The 17,668-nt window shown below is 44.6% G+C and overlaps 1 protein-coding gene across 1 annotated transcript in view; it reads left to right on the top strand.

Moving 5' to 3' along the window:
* The window catches only part of TDRD9 (tudor domain containing 9), a 789,496-nt gene that overhangs the window by 340,938 nt on the left and 430,890 nt on the right, over positions 1 to 17,668 (top strand). The window contains exon 10 of the mRNA XM_082275596.1: positions 16,931 to 16,988. Coding sequence (XP_082131722.1) covers positions 16,931 to 16,988 — 58 coding nt within the window. The remainder of the gene's footprint in view (positions 1 to 16,930; positions 16,989 to 17,668) is intronic.

Below are 17,668 nucleotides of genomic sequence, written 5' to 3'. Positions count from 1 at the left end.
TCATTGAATCTAAGGGGTTAGCTATCGAAAAACATCTAAAACAGTCAATGGACTAAAAAGATTGTACCCCAGCCTCGGGAAGCAGATACGAGGTTTTGCCTGTAACGCTGTCATTTTTAGGCGCTGGACCCTGGGATCCGGACCCTTTGAATACCAAACCCCAAATTGCTGCGTGAAGGGTGCTCTATATAGGGGACCCAGTCCTTGGTGGTCTTTAAGACCATGCTCACCATGAAGAGTAAAGATTGGATTCTTGCTTATAGCAGTTTGCTGTGTAAATATTGAAAATGGACTCACCAGTCCTGCCACAGAAAAGAAAAACCTTAACCACTTAAGCCCCGGAGGATTTGGCTGCTCAATAACCATGCCCTTTTTTTCAATTTGGCACTGCGTGACTTTGACAATTGCGCGTTCATGCCATTCTGTACCCAAACGAAATTTGCAACCTTTTTTTCACCACAAACAGAGCTTTCTTTTGGAGGTATTTGATCACCTCTGCACATTTTATTTTTTGCTATATTAATAAAACAAGAGCAAAAATTTTGAGAAAAAATTACATTTTCAACTTTGTCTTTGAAAAAATATCTAATATACTGAATTTCTCTTCTCGTCTTCCAGGACAGCCGAACAGTGAGAGATGATAGGCTCCTCCTACTGGAAACACAATCAATTTAGATTATTTAAAAGGCCCCACCCTTCCCTCAGCCCTCAGTTTAGATTGTCTTTCTTACTACAAGAAACGTGTGTTATGTACTAACCTGCAGACTATTGGAATCGAAAGGTAACCCTGTGAGCCAGGTTCAGCGGAAGGCCACGGGTTCCCCCTGGGGGACCCCACGAGCAGAGCTTTACCTGCTGCCCCATCCAGGCTTCTCACTGGTCGCCCAATGTGGTGCAAGCCCTCAGTCACCTGCGGGATGTTTCCAGGTCTTGCAATCTGGCGCCAGCAGCTCTCTTCCACCGAAGGTTTTTTAATTTCCCGCTGGACGGGCGCTTCAAGCCTCATCTTAAAAACTGGATCTTCCGGCGCAACGTCATACACGCGCTACATAGGAAGGAAAGAATGTGGAGGAGACGCCGGAGCCGCTTACGAGCAGCAAAGCAGAATCCTCCGGTTAAGGAGGAGGAGAGGCAGCTCCAGGTGTTGGCAGCCAAACCCGGGTCTCAACAGGGTAAGTGCTGAATTTGTATCCTTCATTGGGTCTATGCATTTTTAAAGAATGCTGGTTACCGACATAAAAAATACCTGGAAGTTGTAGCATTTCCCTGACCTTCGTTGAACCCACCATGTTCTTTCTATGGTCCTCATGTCATAATTTATTATAGGAAGGGTGATACTTATACTATATTGTATCCTGTCTTCCAGAGTCCTTAAGCGGTCCAAAGGAAACCTCTGTCTCTACACCAGCATTGTTAGGCCATGTTGTTCAAAAGAAGTGTGGTAATTGCTCCGATAAGTTGCCCAGCTCCCACACTAAGGCCTTCTGCTATAAATGCCTTTATAGAATGACAGCAATGGAAACTTCAGGAATGATGAAAGACTTTAAGACAATGCAGGAGGAAATGCTGCCCACTATGACAGGTCCACTCTAGGTGCTAATAGAGTGGACCCTATAGATCCCTCTTCAATGGAAGGGACTTTTTCCCAAGAAAGCTCTGTCTAGAGCAGGACCGTCAGGTACTACACCAACTACAGTAAATCTTCCCCCAACTCGGGTCAGGACAGAAGGATTATCTCCAGAGGAGAGCCGCTCAGATTTCCCATCCTGCTCAGAGGCTGAAGGGGACAAGGACTCAGATGCCCCAGTCGAGGCAGAGTCAGCAACCTTTTTGGGTTAGAAAATATGCAGGCTCTCCTTCAGGCTTCTATGCCTCATTAGAGATACCTGATTTGCCTAGAGAAACCACGGCACAAGATAAACTCTACAAAGGGATAGGGAAGAGTCCCTCTAGAGTTTTTCATATTCACCATTCACTGAAGACTGATTCTTCAACAATGACAGTTACCTGAGAACAGGTTAAATAAAGGGAGCTCTTGGAAGAGGAGATTCCCCTTTTAAGGAGGAGGATACAGGCACATTCCTAAAAAGACCAAAACTGGATGCACCCCTGGCACAAGTTTCTAGAAAATCAGATCTCTCCTTTCTAGATGCTGGTAGCATCAAGGATGCCATGAGCCGAAAAACAGAAAATTTACTGGGAAAAGCCTGGGATGCCAATGCAGCTACTATGGCTTCAGGTCTAACAGCCTCCTACGTTGCTAGAAATGCTTTTTTCTGGGTGCATAGACTCAGTAAAAACCTGTCTCAGACAAAACCCCAAGAAATCCAGGACTCCCTGTCGGTGATAAGGCAGTGGCCTACCTGGCAGACGCCGCACTAAAAACAGTAGAAGCATCTGCCAAAACAGGAGCCCTCCTGAACACAGCCAGAAGAGCTATTTGGCTTAACCACTTGCCGACTGCTCACTAGAGCTGTACTGCGGCAAAGTGGCTCTTGTAGGTCTGACGACATAGACCCTAAACCTTCTAGGGGCCGCGCGCGCCGCCAGAGGCTCGCTCCCGCTGTATTCAGTCACAGCGGAAGTCGGGCCAGGGGAGGAGCAGCGGCTATCGCCACTGCTCTTCCTCGATCGTCGGGGAATCGAGTGTGGAGATCTGCCCGCTTGTGTAAACACAAGCGGGCGGATCTCCTAAGTGACAGGCAGGGTCAGATTGCAGGGTTCAGCATAGCTGAACCCTGGATCTGTCCTTGTCACACAGTCACCTCTCCCCCCCACACGTCAATAAGCACCAGGCATACATTAACCCCTCCCTCTCCAATAAAATTAACACCTTCACTGCCAGTATCATTTTTACAGTAACAGTGCATATTTATAGCACTGATTACTGCAGTAATGTCACTGGTACCCCCAAAAGTGTCAAAAATGTCAGTCAGGGGTCCGATCTGTCCGCCGCAATGTCGCAGTCCCTCAAAAAAAATCGCAGATCGCCGCCATTACTCGTAAAAAAAAAAAAAAAAGCGCCAAAAATGACACAAATCTTTCCCTTAGTTAATGCAATTACTTTTGCGCAAACCAATCAAAATACGCTTATTGCGATTTTTTTTTTTAACCAAACATAGGTAGCAGAAAACAAATTGGCCAAAAATTTTAAAAAAAATTTGATTTTTACATTTTTTTTTGGTGGGGGAATTTCATATATAAAAAGGTGAAAAATGTTGTTTTTTCAAAATTTACGCTCTTTTTTTGTTTATCGCAAAAAGTAAAAATCGCACAGGTGATCAAATACCACCAAAAGAAAGCTCTGTGGGGAAAAAAAGGACGTCAATTTTATTTGGGTACAGTGTCGCACGACCGCGCAATTGTCAGTTAACCTTCCTAGCGGTATTCCCGAGTGTGACTCGGGGTAAGATTTTAGAGCCAAAAGCGGTAACCCCGAGTCACACTCGGGGTAGCGCTAGGAAGATCATTGGATGCTGGAAGAGGTTTTACTTACCTTTTCTCCGGGATCCAGCGAAGACTGCGAGCGGTATGCGGTGGCGGAGCTCTCTCTCGATCGTCTGCGAGCCCCGGCTTCCCTTTCCGGCGACTAGACGTCCGCCGGTGGGTGGAACCGGCGGCAAATTCGAATGTAAAACACACCAAACACACTGATACAATTCAAAATAAAAATAATTCACATTACATTGCCCCCCAGTGTTCTTTCCTGCAGTTTTACTGTACTTTTTATGTAAATTTATATATATATATATATATATATATATATATATATATATATACATAATTCTTGTGAATGAGCAGCCCAAACCAACTGTATACATATTATATATATATATATATATATAAATGTATACAGTTGGTTTGGGCTGCTCATTCACAAGAATTACATGCAAAATAATGGTACCGCTTTCAGCACCTAAAATCCAAAAGAATCATACCGCCAGGGAGGTTAAAGTCGCACAGTGCCGAATCGCAAAAAGTGGCCCAGACGTAAGACAGCAAAATCCTCCGGTGGTAAAGTGGTTAAGGAGTGGGAAGGTGACCTCACATCCAAGACCAAGCTTTGTGGTCTTCCATTTGAGGGGACCCTTCTGTTTGGTTCAGGTTTGGACGATGTCCTTTCCAGATCCTCAGAAAAAGGGAAGAAATTTCCCACAAAGCCTAGAGAGGCTAGCGGAAAATTTTTTTGTGGCCCCAGGGATAATAAACAGCTAAGAAGGAAAGGGGAGCCTTCAAAGAGCTGGAATTTTCGAAACGAAAGATCAAGAAACGGTGCGTCCTTTCCTTCCACCTCTGCTGCAAAGCATAAAAAATGACTTTAAAGTCAAAGTAGGGGGCAGACTGAGTCAATTTCTTTCCAGCTGGGAAGAGATAAGTCTCCCCATATATCCACAGCACCATAAAAGAAGGCTATAGACTGGAATTTGCATCAATACCCCCTCCAACAGTAACCCTTACACATGTTCCCAAGGGAACTCAAAAAGGACAAGCCCTACTATTAGGGATTCAGGAACTGGCGGAACAACTGGTAACCATCCCAGTACCAAAGGAGCAGTTGTTCCATTGGTTTTACTCCCATGTGTTTGTGGTCCCAAAACCCTCAGGGAAGCATCGCCTGATAATAAACTTGAGAATCCTCAACAAGTCCCTTCTATACAGAAAATTCACTATGGAGACCATCTACTCAGTAAGAAAAAAAACCTACTGAAAGATGTGTTCATGATCACCCTGGACCTCAAAGATGCGTACCTGCATGTTCCTATTCACCAGGATCATGAGCTGTTTCTGAGGTTTGCAATAGTGACAGAGGAAGGAACTTCTCACTGGCAGTTCAGGGCACTACCGTTCGGACTAACCTCCAGTCCAAGAATCTTTCCAAGATCCTAGCGGAGGCAGTGGATTGGATACACGACCAAGGGATAGCTCTAATCCCTTACCTGGACGACCTGCTGGTTTTTTCAAAAAGAGAGGCCCAACTAAAGACAGACACCCAGCAAGTAATAACCTGCCTGCAATAGTTAGGATGGCTTATAAATTGGGAAAAACCGTCCCTGGTGCCAACACAGGTACATTCCTTCCTTGGATTTCAGGTGGACTGGGTGTCACAGAAACTCTTTCTTCCCAAAGAGAAGAGGGAACAAATTGTTTCGGCAGTCTTAGACTTGAAAAATGCTCAATCCTGCCCCAGGAGAAAAGTATTAAAAGTCTTAGGCCTTATGTCAGCCAGTATCCCAGCCATTGTGTGGGCACAGCTGCATGCAAGAGAACTGCTGTTCTTCTATCTGTCCTCTTGGGACAGAACAATAGATTTGCTAGACAAAATGGTTGTCCTCACTCCACTGGTCCAAACCTCCCTGGAATGGTGGACCAATCCAAACAACCTAGCGAAAGGCAGGCCATGGGGTCAGTGGGACACGCTAAGATTACCACAGACGCCAGTGCCAGAGGCTGGGGAGCCCACCTAGAGGGGGCACAAACCCAGGAAATATGGGGCAAACGAACAGCCCAAGCCTCATCCAACTTCAGAGAACTGAAGGCAGTAGGAAAAGCCCTAAAAGCCTTTCGGAAACTCATGGGACAGAGAGGTTCTGATATTAGACAACACCTGTGGCCTACCTGAACCGACAAGGAGGGACCAGATCGAGATCTCTTCTTACCCTAACCCAAGACATCTTGGGATGGACCGAAGGCAGGGTAATCCCATTAGCAGTTGTCCACATCAGGGGAAAGGACAACCTGCAGGCGGTTTTTCTCAGCCGCTACAGCATCAAAGAAGGGGAATGGGAACTGAATCCCAAAGTCTTCCAGTCGGTAGTAGAGAGGTTTGGGCAATCGGAGATAAACCTTTTTGCCTCAGCTCTGAACAAAAAGGTGAAGAACTTCTTCTCCCTAACCAGGTCCAAAGAAAGGGTCAGGCTGGATGCCTTAGCCCACCCCTGGAAGTTCAATCTGGCCTACGCCTTTCCACCTCTGATGCTAATTCCCAGAGTGCTCCAGAAGTTGAGCAGAACGCAGGATCTGAATTTAATTCTGATCGCTCCCTGGTGGCCCAAAAGGCCATGGTTCCCAATCCTGAAAGCCATGTCCATAGCCTGTCCTTGGCATCTCCCAGTCTCCCCAGACCTTCTTTCTCAGGGACCAGTACAGTGTCAGAACCCAGGTTTTTTCCAGCTGACAGCCTGGTTAATGAACGCCAATTGCTTAGAGCAAAGGGATGCTCAGATAGTGGTAGATACTCTCTTACTGAGCAGAAATCAGTCACTAGAAAAATTTTATTTGAAAGTATGGAAAAAATTCTGTGCCTGGAGGAAGCAAAATTACTTTTCTTCTACCTCTACTCCCATGATTCTGGAATTTTTGCAAGATGGAGTAGATAAGGGTGTGGCGGTGAACACCCTTAAGGTACAGATAGCGGCTCTTTAGGTTTTCTTGGACTCCAGTCTGGCAAAAGAGCCGTTAAAAGATTTTTGTTGGCTAGGCAAAGGGTTACCCCTATTACTAAAGACAGGTTCCCTCCTTGGGACCTGAACAGGATCCTAGAGGTGTTATCTAAGGACACTTTTGAACCTTTAAAGGAAATCTCATTAAATTTTTTGTCTTTAAAAGTAGCTTTCCTGCTAGCCATCACTACAGCTAGAAGAATAGGTGATCTACAGGCTCTTTCCATTAAAGAACCGTTTATGTTGATCTTCCCAGATAGGATCGTGCTAAAGCCAGATCCCTTGTATCTATCTAAGGTAGCATCCTCGTTCCATAGGACGCAGGAGATAATTCTACCATCTTTTTGTGACAAACCAAAAAATAAGAGAATGGAAATTCCACTGTATTGATGTAAGAAGAGCTCTTCTCACTTATCTAGAAAGAACAAAGACCTTCAGGAGATGAAATCGCCTTTTAGTCCTTCATTCTGGACCTAGAAAGCCTTGCAGGATTCTAAGCCTTCAGTAGCTAGGTGGATTAGGCAAGGAGTTACCACTTCTTATGAGTTATCAGGTGTTCCTGCTCCAACTAAGGTGAAAGCGCACTCTACAAGAGCCATTGCTACATCCTGGGCTGAAAAGGCAGGAGCATCATGGGAACAAATCCGCACTGCAGCCACCTGGTCTAGTCACGACACCTTTCTGAAGCATTATCGTGTCGACATACTGTCTCAACAAGACCTAGCCTTTGGCCGAAAGGTCTTACAGGCAGTGGTCCCACCCTAAGGTAGGCAAAAAGGATCTCTATATTATCCTCTCACTGTTGGGCCGTCCTGGAAGACGAGGAGAGAAAAAACTACCGTTAGTACACCGGTAACGGTCTTTTCTTCCGAGCCTTCCAGGACGGCCCGCCTACCCGCCCTTGTTAAAAGGGTGTATAATAATATGGATAAATGTAGGTGGTAAGTACCTATAGAATTATTAGAACACTTCCCTCGGAAATGGTTGTGGAAGATAGTTTATTACAACCGAGGGCCCGAGGGAAGGGTGGGGCCTTTTAACTAATCTTAATTGATTGTTTTTCCGGTAGGAGCCTATCATCTCTCACTGTTGGGCCGTCCTGGAAGGCTCGGAAGAAAAGACCGGTGTACTAACCGGTGTTGACTCTCTCTAATTTAGATTTGGTTTTCTCTCCTCGCCTGCCAGGACGGCCCCAACATGAGAGATGATAGGCTCCTCCTACCGGAAAAACAATCAATTACAGTTTGTTAAAAGGCCCCACCCTTCCCTCTGCCCCTCAGTTTAGATTGTGTTTCTTGCTACGAAACATTTGTTGTTTTCACTGACCTGCAGACTTTAGAAGTCAGATGGTCCCCCTGTGAGCCACGTTCAGCACACTGCCGTGAGTGCTGAGCTCTACCTGCTGCCTCCCCAGGGTTCTCCCAGGTCGCCCCAGGATAGCAAACCGTCGGTCACCCGGTGTGTCCCTCTAGTTTTTCGCTCCGGCGTCAGCAGCTCTCCTCCACAGGAACCTTTTTTTTTAAAAGCTCGCCGGACTGGCGTCTCAAGCTTCGTTCTCAAGACCAGAACTTCCGGTGACGTCAGACGCTGCCGCACGATGCGGAAGAGGAAGGTGGAGGAGACGCCGGAACCAATAGCAAGCGGTATAGCAGACTCCCAGGCTACAGGAGCACGGACAGCTGCAAGGGAGATGAAGCCCTCCACGTCTCACCCTCCAGGGAAGGAGGAAGGGCTGGGCCTGACGGCAGCAAAACCCAGGTCGGAACCGGGTAAGTGCTGCAATTTATCCTTGATGGTGCCTTCTTTCTACGTCTGCTGTTTAATGACATAGAATGCCTGGTTAAAAAATCCCTTCTCCCTGGCCTTAGTCGGACTTACTAAGTGTCCTTTCTAGGGTCTTGATGCATGTAGTTAGGAAGAGTGATACTTATTGATGTTGTATCCTGTCTTCCAGAGTTCCAGAGCGGTTCCCAAGAAATCTCTACTAATACACCAGCCTTATCAGGTTCCGTTGCCTCTAAGAAGTATGTTAATTTTGCTGACAAGTTTCCTAGTTCCCCTTCCAATCCCTTCTGCTATAAATGTATCTACAAATTAGCAGGAAAAGAATCCTCATCCTTCATGAAGGATTTTGTTAAAAACGCTTCAAGAGGAAATGCTGGCTACTATTCAGTCAGTACAGTACGCTCTTCATTGGGAACCCCACCAGCTGCAGAGCCCAGGGAACCTCCTGTTGATGAGGGTACCTCTTCACAGGAAAGCGGTCTATCTAGGGCAGGACCCTCGGGTCTACTTCCCTCATCTCAAAATCTGCCTTTAGCTCAGCCCACAAGTAGAGTGTCAGCAGAGGAAAACCGCTCAGACTCCCAATCCAGTTCAGAAGGAGACATGGACTCAGAGGAACCTGGTAAGGCAGAACCATCCAGGAATCTGTTTGGCTTAGATAACTTGCAGGGACTCCTTCAGGCAGTGTATGCCTCTGAAGAGATACCCGATCTGCCTAAAGAGACCTCAGCCCAGGATAGGCTCTATAAAGGACTAGGGAAGATTCCTTCTAGAGCTATACCTGTCCACCAATCCCTAACAGTGTTAATCCTCCAACAATGGCAACGGCCAGAAAATAGGTTGACCAGACCAGGATCCTGGAAAAGTAGATTTCCCTTTAAAGAAGAGGAAATAGAAAAATGTAAGAGAACTGCAGATGGGGCGTTGCTGTCTGATGGAGATGAGATAGGTAAAGAAGTATGGTTTTGACAAAGACATTCGTTCTCATAGGGCATATATGCGGAAAGGAAAAGCTTTTTGATCTGTAAGGGCTGGTCGCCAAAGTTTGCTTAAACACTCACTTTTGGGTGGAGGCTGGTGGTTCGCTGGGAGAAGCGTGGTTCGCTGGGTGCAGCGCTTCTCACAGTCCTTGTGTCCTCTCCTACTGCTGGAGCCGGACTGCGAACTGAGAGCGTTCCCCGGCCTTTTTATATGCGCCGTGCATGCGCACTAGGGCGCTGCGTGGCCGGCCTGTGACGTCGGCCGTCAGAGGTGCACACGCTCGAGGCAAGTGCACATCCCTTGAGGCCGTCCGGTCGTGTCACGCTGGCCAACGACACAATACTGGGGAGTCTTTGCTCTCCGATGGAAATGGATAGCTGGAGGTGCTGACACCTCATCATAGGCTCCTAAATTCCCCGAATGACGGGGCTTACCATGCCAGGTGCAAACGAACTATGAAAAAGAGGCATAGCATGGAAGGGCTTGAACATTGTTCCATATTTGATGATTGTCAACAAAAACATTATTAATACATATTTATACAAATGGTAGTGTGTTTGTTTGAGATATATAGGCATATAAGTATGCACATTACAGTTATATAGTATTAACAGCAGTTAGAAATATAGGATAGGAAGTGGTACCTATATGGTACCCAGGTGTCCTTAGGCTGGCTGAGGGGGTGGACATCCCAGGATGGGCACAGTCCCAGGTTTACCTATCAAGGTGCGTTTGTGCACTTTGGAGGGAGATAGATTTGTTGCAGGGAGAGACTAATCCATACATTCATATTCAATGAATAACTGATATTTATGGGGATGTAAGGATTTATTAAATTTGATGGATCTTTATTATTTTTGTGCTATGAGTGTTTTAGTCAGTTTTCCCTGAGGAAAAGCCTTCTAGAAAGGGACGAAAACTTCGAGCATCGTTCAGTCCTGGTGGATGTGTGGCCGATTTAATCCAACGCATTTCCATCTGCAAAAGGGGTTTATTCCAATCGCCGTCTCTGGCTGGAATATGGAGTCGATCGAGGGCTAGGAATTTTACCTTAGGCATCTTGTATTTGTGGTCATAGGCTACATGTCTCCCTAGTGGTACATAGTAGTTCCTAATGTGCATTGTGTTTAGATGTTTGTTCACTCTTTCCAAACTCCTGTCGGGTTTTCCCGACGTAGAAGGAGCCGCACTCGCACATCATGATGTAAACAGTTGCTTTTTTTGTCTTGCAGTTACAGAAATGTCTGGGTTTGAAAAGGTCCCCATTTGATAGGACAAAGTCAATGGTTTTTTGGATTAATGAGCACTAGGCGCAGCTCCCGCATGAAAAAGTTCCTTTAGTTTTACAGGGATCTCTTCTTGAGCCCTCTCTGTGTTCACTGTGAACGAGGGTTTGTCTGAGAGAGCCTGCTTTCCTGAAAGTAATGGGGGGGTAGTAGACTAGAGATGTGGGGTTCCTCACCTTGCCCTTAAAGTCCCTACCTCTGGGTTGAGGCACCCACACATTTCCTTAGCATTATACTACGGGACGGTGGCAAACGACTACCTGGGTCATATAGAGACAAAACCCCTTTTCCACATGTAACTTATCGGATGGATAATACATCCACGTCCTCTTTTTGATCTGAGACCCCTCACTACTTTAACATATACTTACTTATCTGGCCGCTTAAATCAGCTGAGCACCAGAAAACCCTAAACAAATTTGAAAGAAGATAAACCTTTCTCTTTGGTAATATCACCGCAAGCAATTAATTAGAAAGGTATTTTCTTTCTCCCCCCCATCCTTTTCTTGTGAAAAAACAAGAAAAAATGACTCGAGAGGAAGGAAGAAATATGGGAGACCTGGTTGGTGATGAGTGGGACACCCTAATGAAGTGAATACAGACCAGTTTCCAAAGCAAGGAGCAACAAGACTCTGACATCTCAGCACTTCACTCTCAAACACCTGGAATGCAAATCGGTCCTACATTGGCACATAAAAACATTTCAACGATACATCAGCGAGAACATTAACCCAGTGGGATTAAGAATCCAAATTTTTCCAACTATGGACAACATAACTGTCCAAATGAAAAAAGGCTGGGAGACCATATTAAATGCTCAAAACACCTGATGCTTCTACTACAGGAAGAATATTTGAGACAGAGTCTGGATAATGACATTAAAAAAACCTATGAACTACTATCACCCCTTAAAACCGCAGATCTCTTTAGTGAGCAAGAAAATTAACTAAAATCACACCTGGAGGAACACAGCAAAGAGATCCTCCGGAAGAAAGAACGAAAATATTGGCGCAATAAAAATGCGTTCTCACAAGGCAGAGCCTACAAATGGTTTAACCAAAGACAAACACGGAAACTTCAGACTAGTAACCAAGTATCCAAACGCATGGGAAAATACTATTCCTCTTGACTCATCATCTCATGCCTCTGGCACGTAAGAAAACAAAAATAAGAGAGGAGAAACAACCAAACCCATGGGACAAACAGCATATAGAGACGACGGAAATACAAGGGATGATAATAGAGACGAAAGGTACAATTCCACACAACCAGAAACCACAACACATGAAGAAAGGGAACCTAACCCACCAATGAAACATCACCAAATATTTACAAGGTCTAGGCGAACCAAGGAAGATGAGCCAAAGCAACAACTGGGTTTTTCCGGGAAGCAACTCACCAAACCCAAACAACCACCACAACCGACGGACTACCCGGAGAGGAGACAGGAGGAGAGGAGGGAAGAACGGTCATAAATCTGTCCTCATACACACTCACAAAAGAACAGGAAGAGGTCCTCTCATTGGGACTATCATTCTGCCCCAACGCAAGCACTGACAATTTTGAGACAATTGAGGACGTAAATTTATTTGCACGAAATCTCTTATTCAAAACCATGTACCAAAAGAAACCCCAAAATGAGCAAACCTCACCAGCCCTCACAGCAGCTGAATTTCGAGCAATAAGGGATTTAAACCTATTATTGCAAGAAAGCAACTGACATATTTGACGAACCGATGGAACCTGAACCAGCTATTGAAAGCGAGGAGGTAGAAGACCCAAATCAAGACAAAAAATTCAAAAAGAAATCCAGCAAGTTTCCATCTTTAAACTCAAACCCTGCCATTGCGCTGTTCGTGAGACAAACTACCAAGGATATCGAAAAAATGAAAAGAAAAAACAACAAGCAAAACCTTGCCAAACAACAAAAACTAGCCTTGAAGGAATTGAAAGACAATGAAAACATAATCCTAAAACCTGCTGACAAAGGGGGAAATGTGGTCATGGATAATGAAAAATATGTAACGATGTGCCTAAATATATTATCCAACAAAAATGCTACAAAAAAATAACCCGATTATGACGAAAAACTATAATGAAGAGTTTTACAAAAAAACAGACAGCTTTAAACAACGGCACAATCTCTAACACACTTTGGGAATTCATAAGGACCCCACACCTGAAAACCCCGACATTCTACGCTCTACCAAAGATCCACAAGAACACCCAAAATCCGCCCGGGAGACCCATAATCTCTGGTAACGGTAATATCACTGAATCCATCAGTAAAGTGATAGATATGTATTTAAGACCCCACGTAACAGAACTACAGTCATAAACCAAAGACACACTGCACCTCCTAAGGATCCTTAACGATCTGACCGTACCTGAAGACACCTATCTACTTGCAATTGATGTAGAATCATTATATAATATACTGCACATGAAAGGACTTCAAACCGTCAGACAAACCTTAGAGAGACAGTCAACACGACAGAAGATTCAATGAGTTTATAGTCGACATGCTGGATTTCATATTAAACCATAATGTGTTTACTTTCTGTGGGGATCACTACCTGCAAACTTGCGGCGTAGCCATGGGCACGTGCTGCGCCACCTCATACGCAAATCTCTATCTGGACATATGGCAACAAGAATTCCTTGCAAAAGAAGAATACTCAAAATACTCCGACAATATCATTATCTGGCAGAGGTACATAGATGATATTCTGATCATATGGAATGGACCAGAACAGATGATTCATGACCTACTGAGAGATATGAACAATAACACCTTTAATATGTTCTTCACGATGTGAACAATAACACCTTTAATATGTTCTTCACGATGAACTTCAACAAGAGTCAAATCCCCCTTTTGGACACATGGGTATGTAAAAACAACACTGGAAAGATATCAACAACGCTGTATAGGAAGGAGACTGCAGGGAACACAATCCGGCACGCCTCAAGCTTCCACCCCACCACACTAAAAACCTCCATTCCCTACAGTCAATTTCTGCGACTCAAAAGAAATTGCACAGACCCACAGGACTTCAAAATGGAAGCAAATGCTCTAACCAGTAGACTTTTACCGAGAGGATACTCTAAAACTGCATTAAGGAAAGCATACAATAAGGCAAATCAAAAAGAAAGGGAGGAACTCCCTCTTTAAGGACAAAAAAAGGACAAACCAAGAATGAACCCACTACAAGGATCATTATGAAGTTCACCAATGAACACAAACAAATAACACATACTACAAAAACCTTGGTCCATCCTAAAAGAGGAACCAAACATATCTAGTCTACTACCTGACTACCCCCCCCCCCCCCCCCCCATTACTTTCAGGAAAGCAGGCTCTCTCAGACAAACCCTCATTCACAGTGAACACAGAGAGGGCTCAAGAAGAGATCCCTGTAAAAATAAAGGAACTTTTTCATGCGGGAGCTGCGCCCAGTGCTCAGTAATCCAAAAAACCATTGACTTTGTCCTACCAAATGGGGACCTTTTCAAACCCAGAGATTTCTGTAACTGCAAGACAAAAGCAATTGTTGACATGTGCAAGTTCGGCTCCTTCTACATCGGGAAAACCCGTCAGGAGTTCGGAAAGAGAGTGAATAAACATCTAAACACAATGCACATTGGGAACTACTATGTACCACTCGGGAGACATGTAGCCTATGACCACAAATGCAAGATGCCTAAGGTAAAGTTCCTAGCCCTCGATCGACTCCATATTCCAGCCCGCTCTCGGGACCCTCTGGCAGACGCCACAGACACACTGGTGGCTCCGTGGCGTCGGTATCAGTTGATGTATGCCTTTCCCCCCTCTCATTTTACTGCCGAAACTTCTTTGCAGTATTGAGGCAGAAGGGATTCTGGTCATTCTTTGGGCTCCGGACTGTCATCGTCAAGCTTGGTATGCCGACCTGGTCAGGCTAGTTGCAGACGTTCCTTTGAGACTTCCTCTCAGAGAGGATCTACTGTCTCACTGGCAAATCTTCCATCCTTCTTTACAGTTGCTGGCTTGGCTGTTGAAAGCCAGGTGCTGAAGGACAGGGGATTGTCTGCTGCTGTGATTCCCACTCTGCTTAAGGCAAGGAAAGCGACGTCTAGAAAGACGTGGAACGTGGAAGTCGTATATTGCGTTGTAGGAGTCTCTCTTTTGGGTTCCCCCTTGCGCTTACTTGGTGGCTTGAATCTTGGCCTTCCTTCAACCAGGTGTTGATCAAAAATTGCCCTTGAGTACAATCAAGGGTCAGGCCTCTGCCTTGGTAATTTTCTTCCAAAGGCCATTAGCCACCCATTCCCTGGTGCATAAATTTATCTAGGGGGTGCGTCACTTGGCACCTTCGGTGCAACCTCCGTTGCCACCTTGGAAACTTAATTTGGTGCTGTCAGTTCTCCAGAAACCTCCCTTTGAAAATATTCGGGAGATTCACCTGCTTACCTTATCCCAGTAGGAGGCCTTTACTTCTACGCGCAGGGCGTCGGAACTGGCGGTGTTGTCCTGTCGTTCTACTTATCTGGTGGTTTACAGGGATAAAGTGGTGCCTTATCCGGATCCGTCCTTCCTTCCGTAGGTGGTTTCCAGTTTCCACTTAAATGAGGACATTGTGCTCCCCTGCTTGTGTCCTAAGCCTAAACATCCTAAGGAATTTGAACTGCATACTTTGGATGTGGTTCGGGCAATCAGGGTGTACTTGGCGACTACTGAGTCTTTTCGGAAGTCGGATTTGCTCTTTGTACTCATTAATTGACCAAAGGAATGGCTGCCTGCGTCTGCTGTGACTATTTTCAGATGGATTAGACAGACCGTTGTGCAGGCTTATTCACTTAAGGGTCAGGTTCCACCTTTCCCTGTTAAGGCACATTCTACTCGGGCGCTTAGTGCTTCCTGGGCCTTTCGCCATCAGGCATCTGTGCTTCAGGTTTGCAAGGCAGCTACCTGGTCGTCTGTTCGTAAAGGTATGAAGTTTTAGGTGGATGTGCTGGCAGATGCCTCCTTTTGACTGCAACGTTTTTCAGGTTGCGGTTTAAGTGGGTTTTTGTCTTGAGGGTGTTTGTTTTTTTTTTTTTTTTTTTTTAGTGGGTCTCATCTTGTTCTGATGAGGCCTATGTTGCCTGGTTGGCTGTGGTTCAGCCTTGGGGAATTATTTTCTGCTGTTCCCACCCCCCATGTTTCATGGAACTGCTTTGGGACGTCCCTACTGTTAAGAAGAATAGAGACTGCGCCCATAAATGAACGAGAAGACATTTTTGGTCTTACCTTAAAATCCTTTTCTCTGAAATTCATTGACGAACGCAGTACCCGCCCCTCTTTTTTGAGTTGGGAAGGTATTGTTTTCTCTGACACTGCTTTGTTTCAAAACTGACATCCCATTGCAGAGAGAGGGAGTATACCTCCTGGGACTGCCCATGGGCATAGCCAGAACTTTTTTTTCTTCCTAGTATCCTACTCCTGTAGGGGGCAGTATAAGCCTAATGTTAAGAACAGAGACTGCCTCAGTCAATGAACTTCAGAGAAAAGGATTTTGCTGTAAGACAAAAATCCAATTATTCTTGTAATCCATTGAGCAACACCCCTCTGTTTTTATGATTTGTTTTTGGTACTGCTTTACTATTAAACTAAGGTGTGCTAAGGATAGGAGGGTTTATCCTGGGCTTTCTACAATATTTGTTGGCCTGTGTCCTGTTGTCCGGTGAATGGCAATACCCAACAGTGAAGACTTCTTGTGTCCCTTAATCGGTTACAAGAAAAGGATTTTTACGAAGAGTACAAAAATCCTCTATTTCATAGATGTCAAGTTTTGGAGCCTTCGGTCAAGCTTTCTGTGGCTCCTATGAGTGACTGACACTTCTGTTTTATGCTTTATTTCCAGAAAAGTAAGGTTGGGTTTCTCCAATGAACTTACAGCATTTAAATTCTTGTAGTTTCTGCAGGAAATATTTTCTTAGAGAAACATAAAGGATGCCATTGCAGACTTTTCTTTTATATTCTCTCCTCCAGATTTCAGTGTGATAAACCACTAATTTAGAACAACTGAAGCTTGTCTGATCTTTTCTTCCCCATATGTTCTTATTAAAACATTGAGGCAGCCAGTCCTATTAATAGTCTTATAATATAATTGTAGCAGAGCTTTTCTTGTTTTGAGTGACGAGGCATTAGAGAGTATACGGTGTAATATCGGCTTGAATGGCATTAGGGTGTAGCAATGGCAGTTAAAGTGTGATGTAGATGTCTTGTCTGCTCTTGACTTCATTTGGTTATTTTTTCTTAAAACTGGCTTTTATTTTCTCCAATTTGAGCTTTTATACAAATGAGTTTCCTATTTTTTATTTTTTTTGTATGTTAAATCAGCACCTGTCATTGTCTGTGCATTCAAACGTATACTAAAAGGAGCTTCTATTTACTCTCTGCTTTTGTGTTTACAGATAATATTGTCAACGAACATTGCGGAGAGCTCTATCACTGTACCGGATGTGAGATATGGTAAATTATTCAACTGGGGGGGGGGGGGCAGCAATGCCTTTTTTTATTTATTTTTTTTTTTTTTACAGAAACATGTTTTTTAAATTTCTGAAAGCAACTTTTTAACCAATTGACCTGCGGGAGATTTACCCACCTTAATGACTAGGCCATTTTTTTTCTTTATGGCACTGCGCTGCTTTGAATGTGCGGTCATGCGACACTGTACCCAAAAAAAATGTATTTCCCACAAAGATAGCTTTCTGTTGGTGGTATTTGTGATCACCTCTGTGTTTTTAATATTTAGGCTGTGAACAAAAAGAACGACCATTTTGAAAAAAATTACCTTTCTCTCTTATCCATCGACAGACACAGCCTCATCTCCATGAGCTGAGTGGATTTATGCTCCTCCCATCAGGAGTAGTCTAGGCAGGAAAATTTGAATACACACACCCAGGGTGCTTTCCCTCCAGGCATAAACATAAACTAAACCCCCACTGCACAACCCAGCACATGAGTTTTTCTGCCTAGAAAAGGAGTAGACTTAGGCTTCCTTCTTTGACTCCGGTCTCAGTTTTTTTTTTCTTTTCAGAATATTTTCTTTTATTTCTCCTTACTCGCTAGCTAGTGTTCAGGGAAGAATTTCCTGGTGATCTACAAGGAACGATGGCAGCTGGGGCTTTGTACTGGATAATCTAGATCTT

Source organism: Pelophylax lessonae (assembly GCF_965119305.1).
Source record: "Pelophylax lessonae genome assembly, chromosome: 13".
Classification (NCBI taxonomy): domain Eukaryota; kingdom Metazoa; phylum Chordata; class Amphibia; order Anura; family Ranidae; genus Pelophylax; species Pelophylax lessonae.
This window is presented reverse-complemented; position numbering and strand designations above follow the sequence as displayed.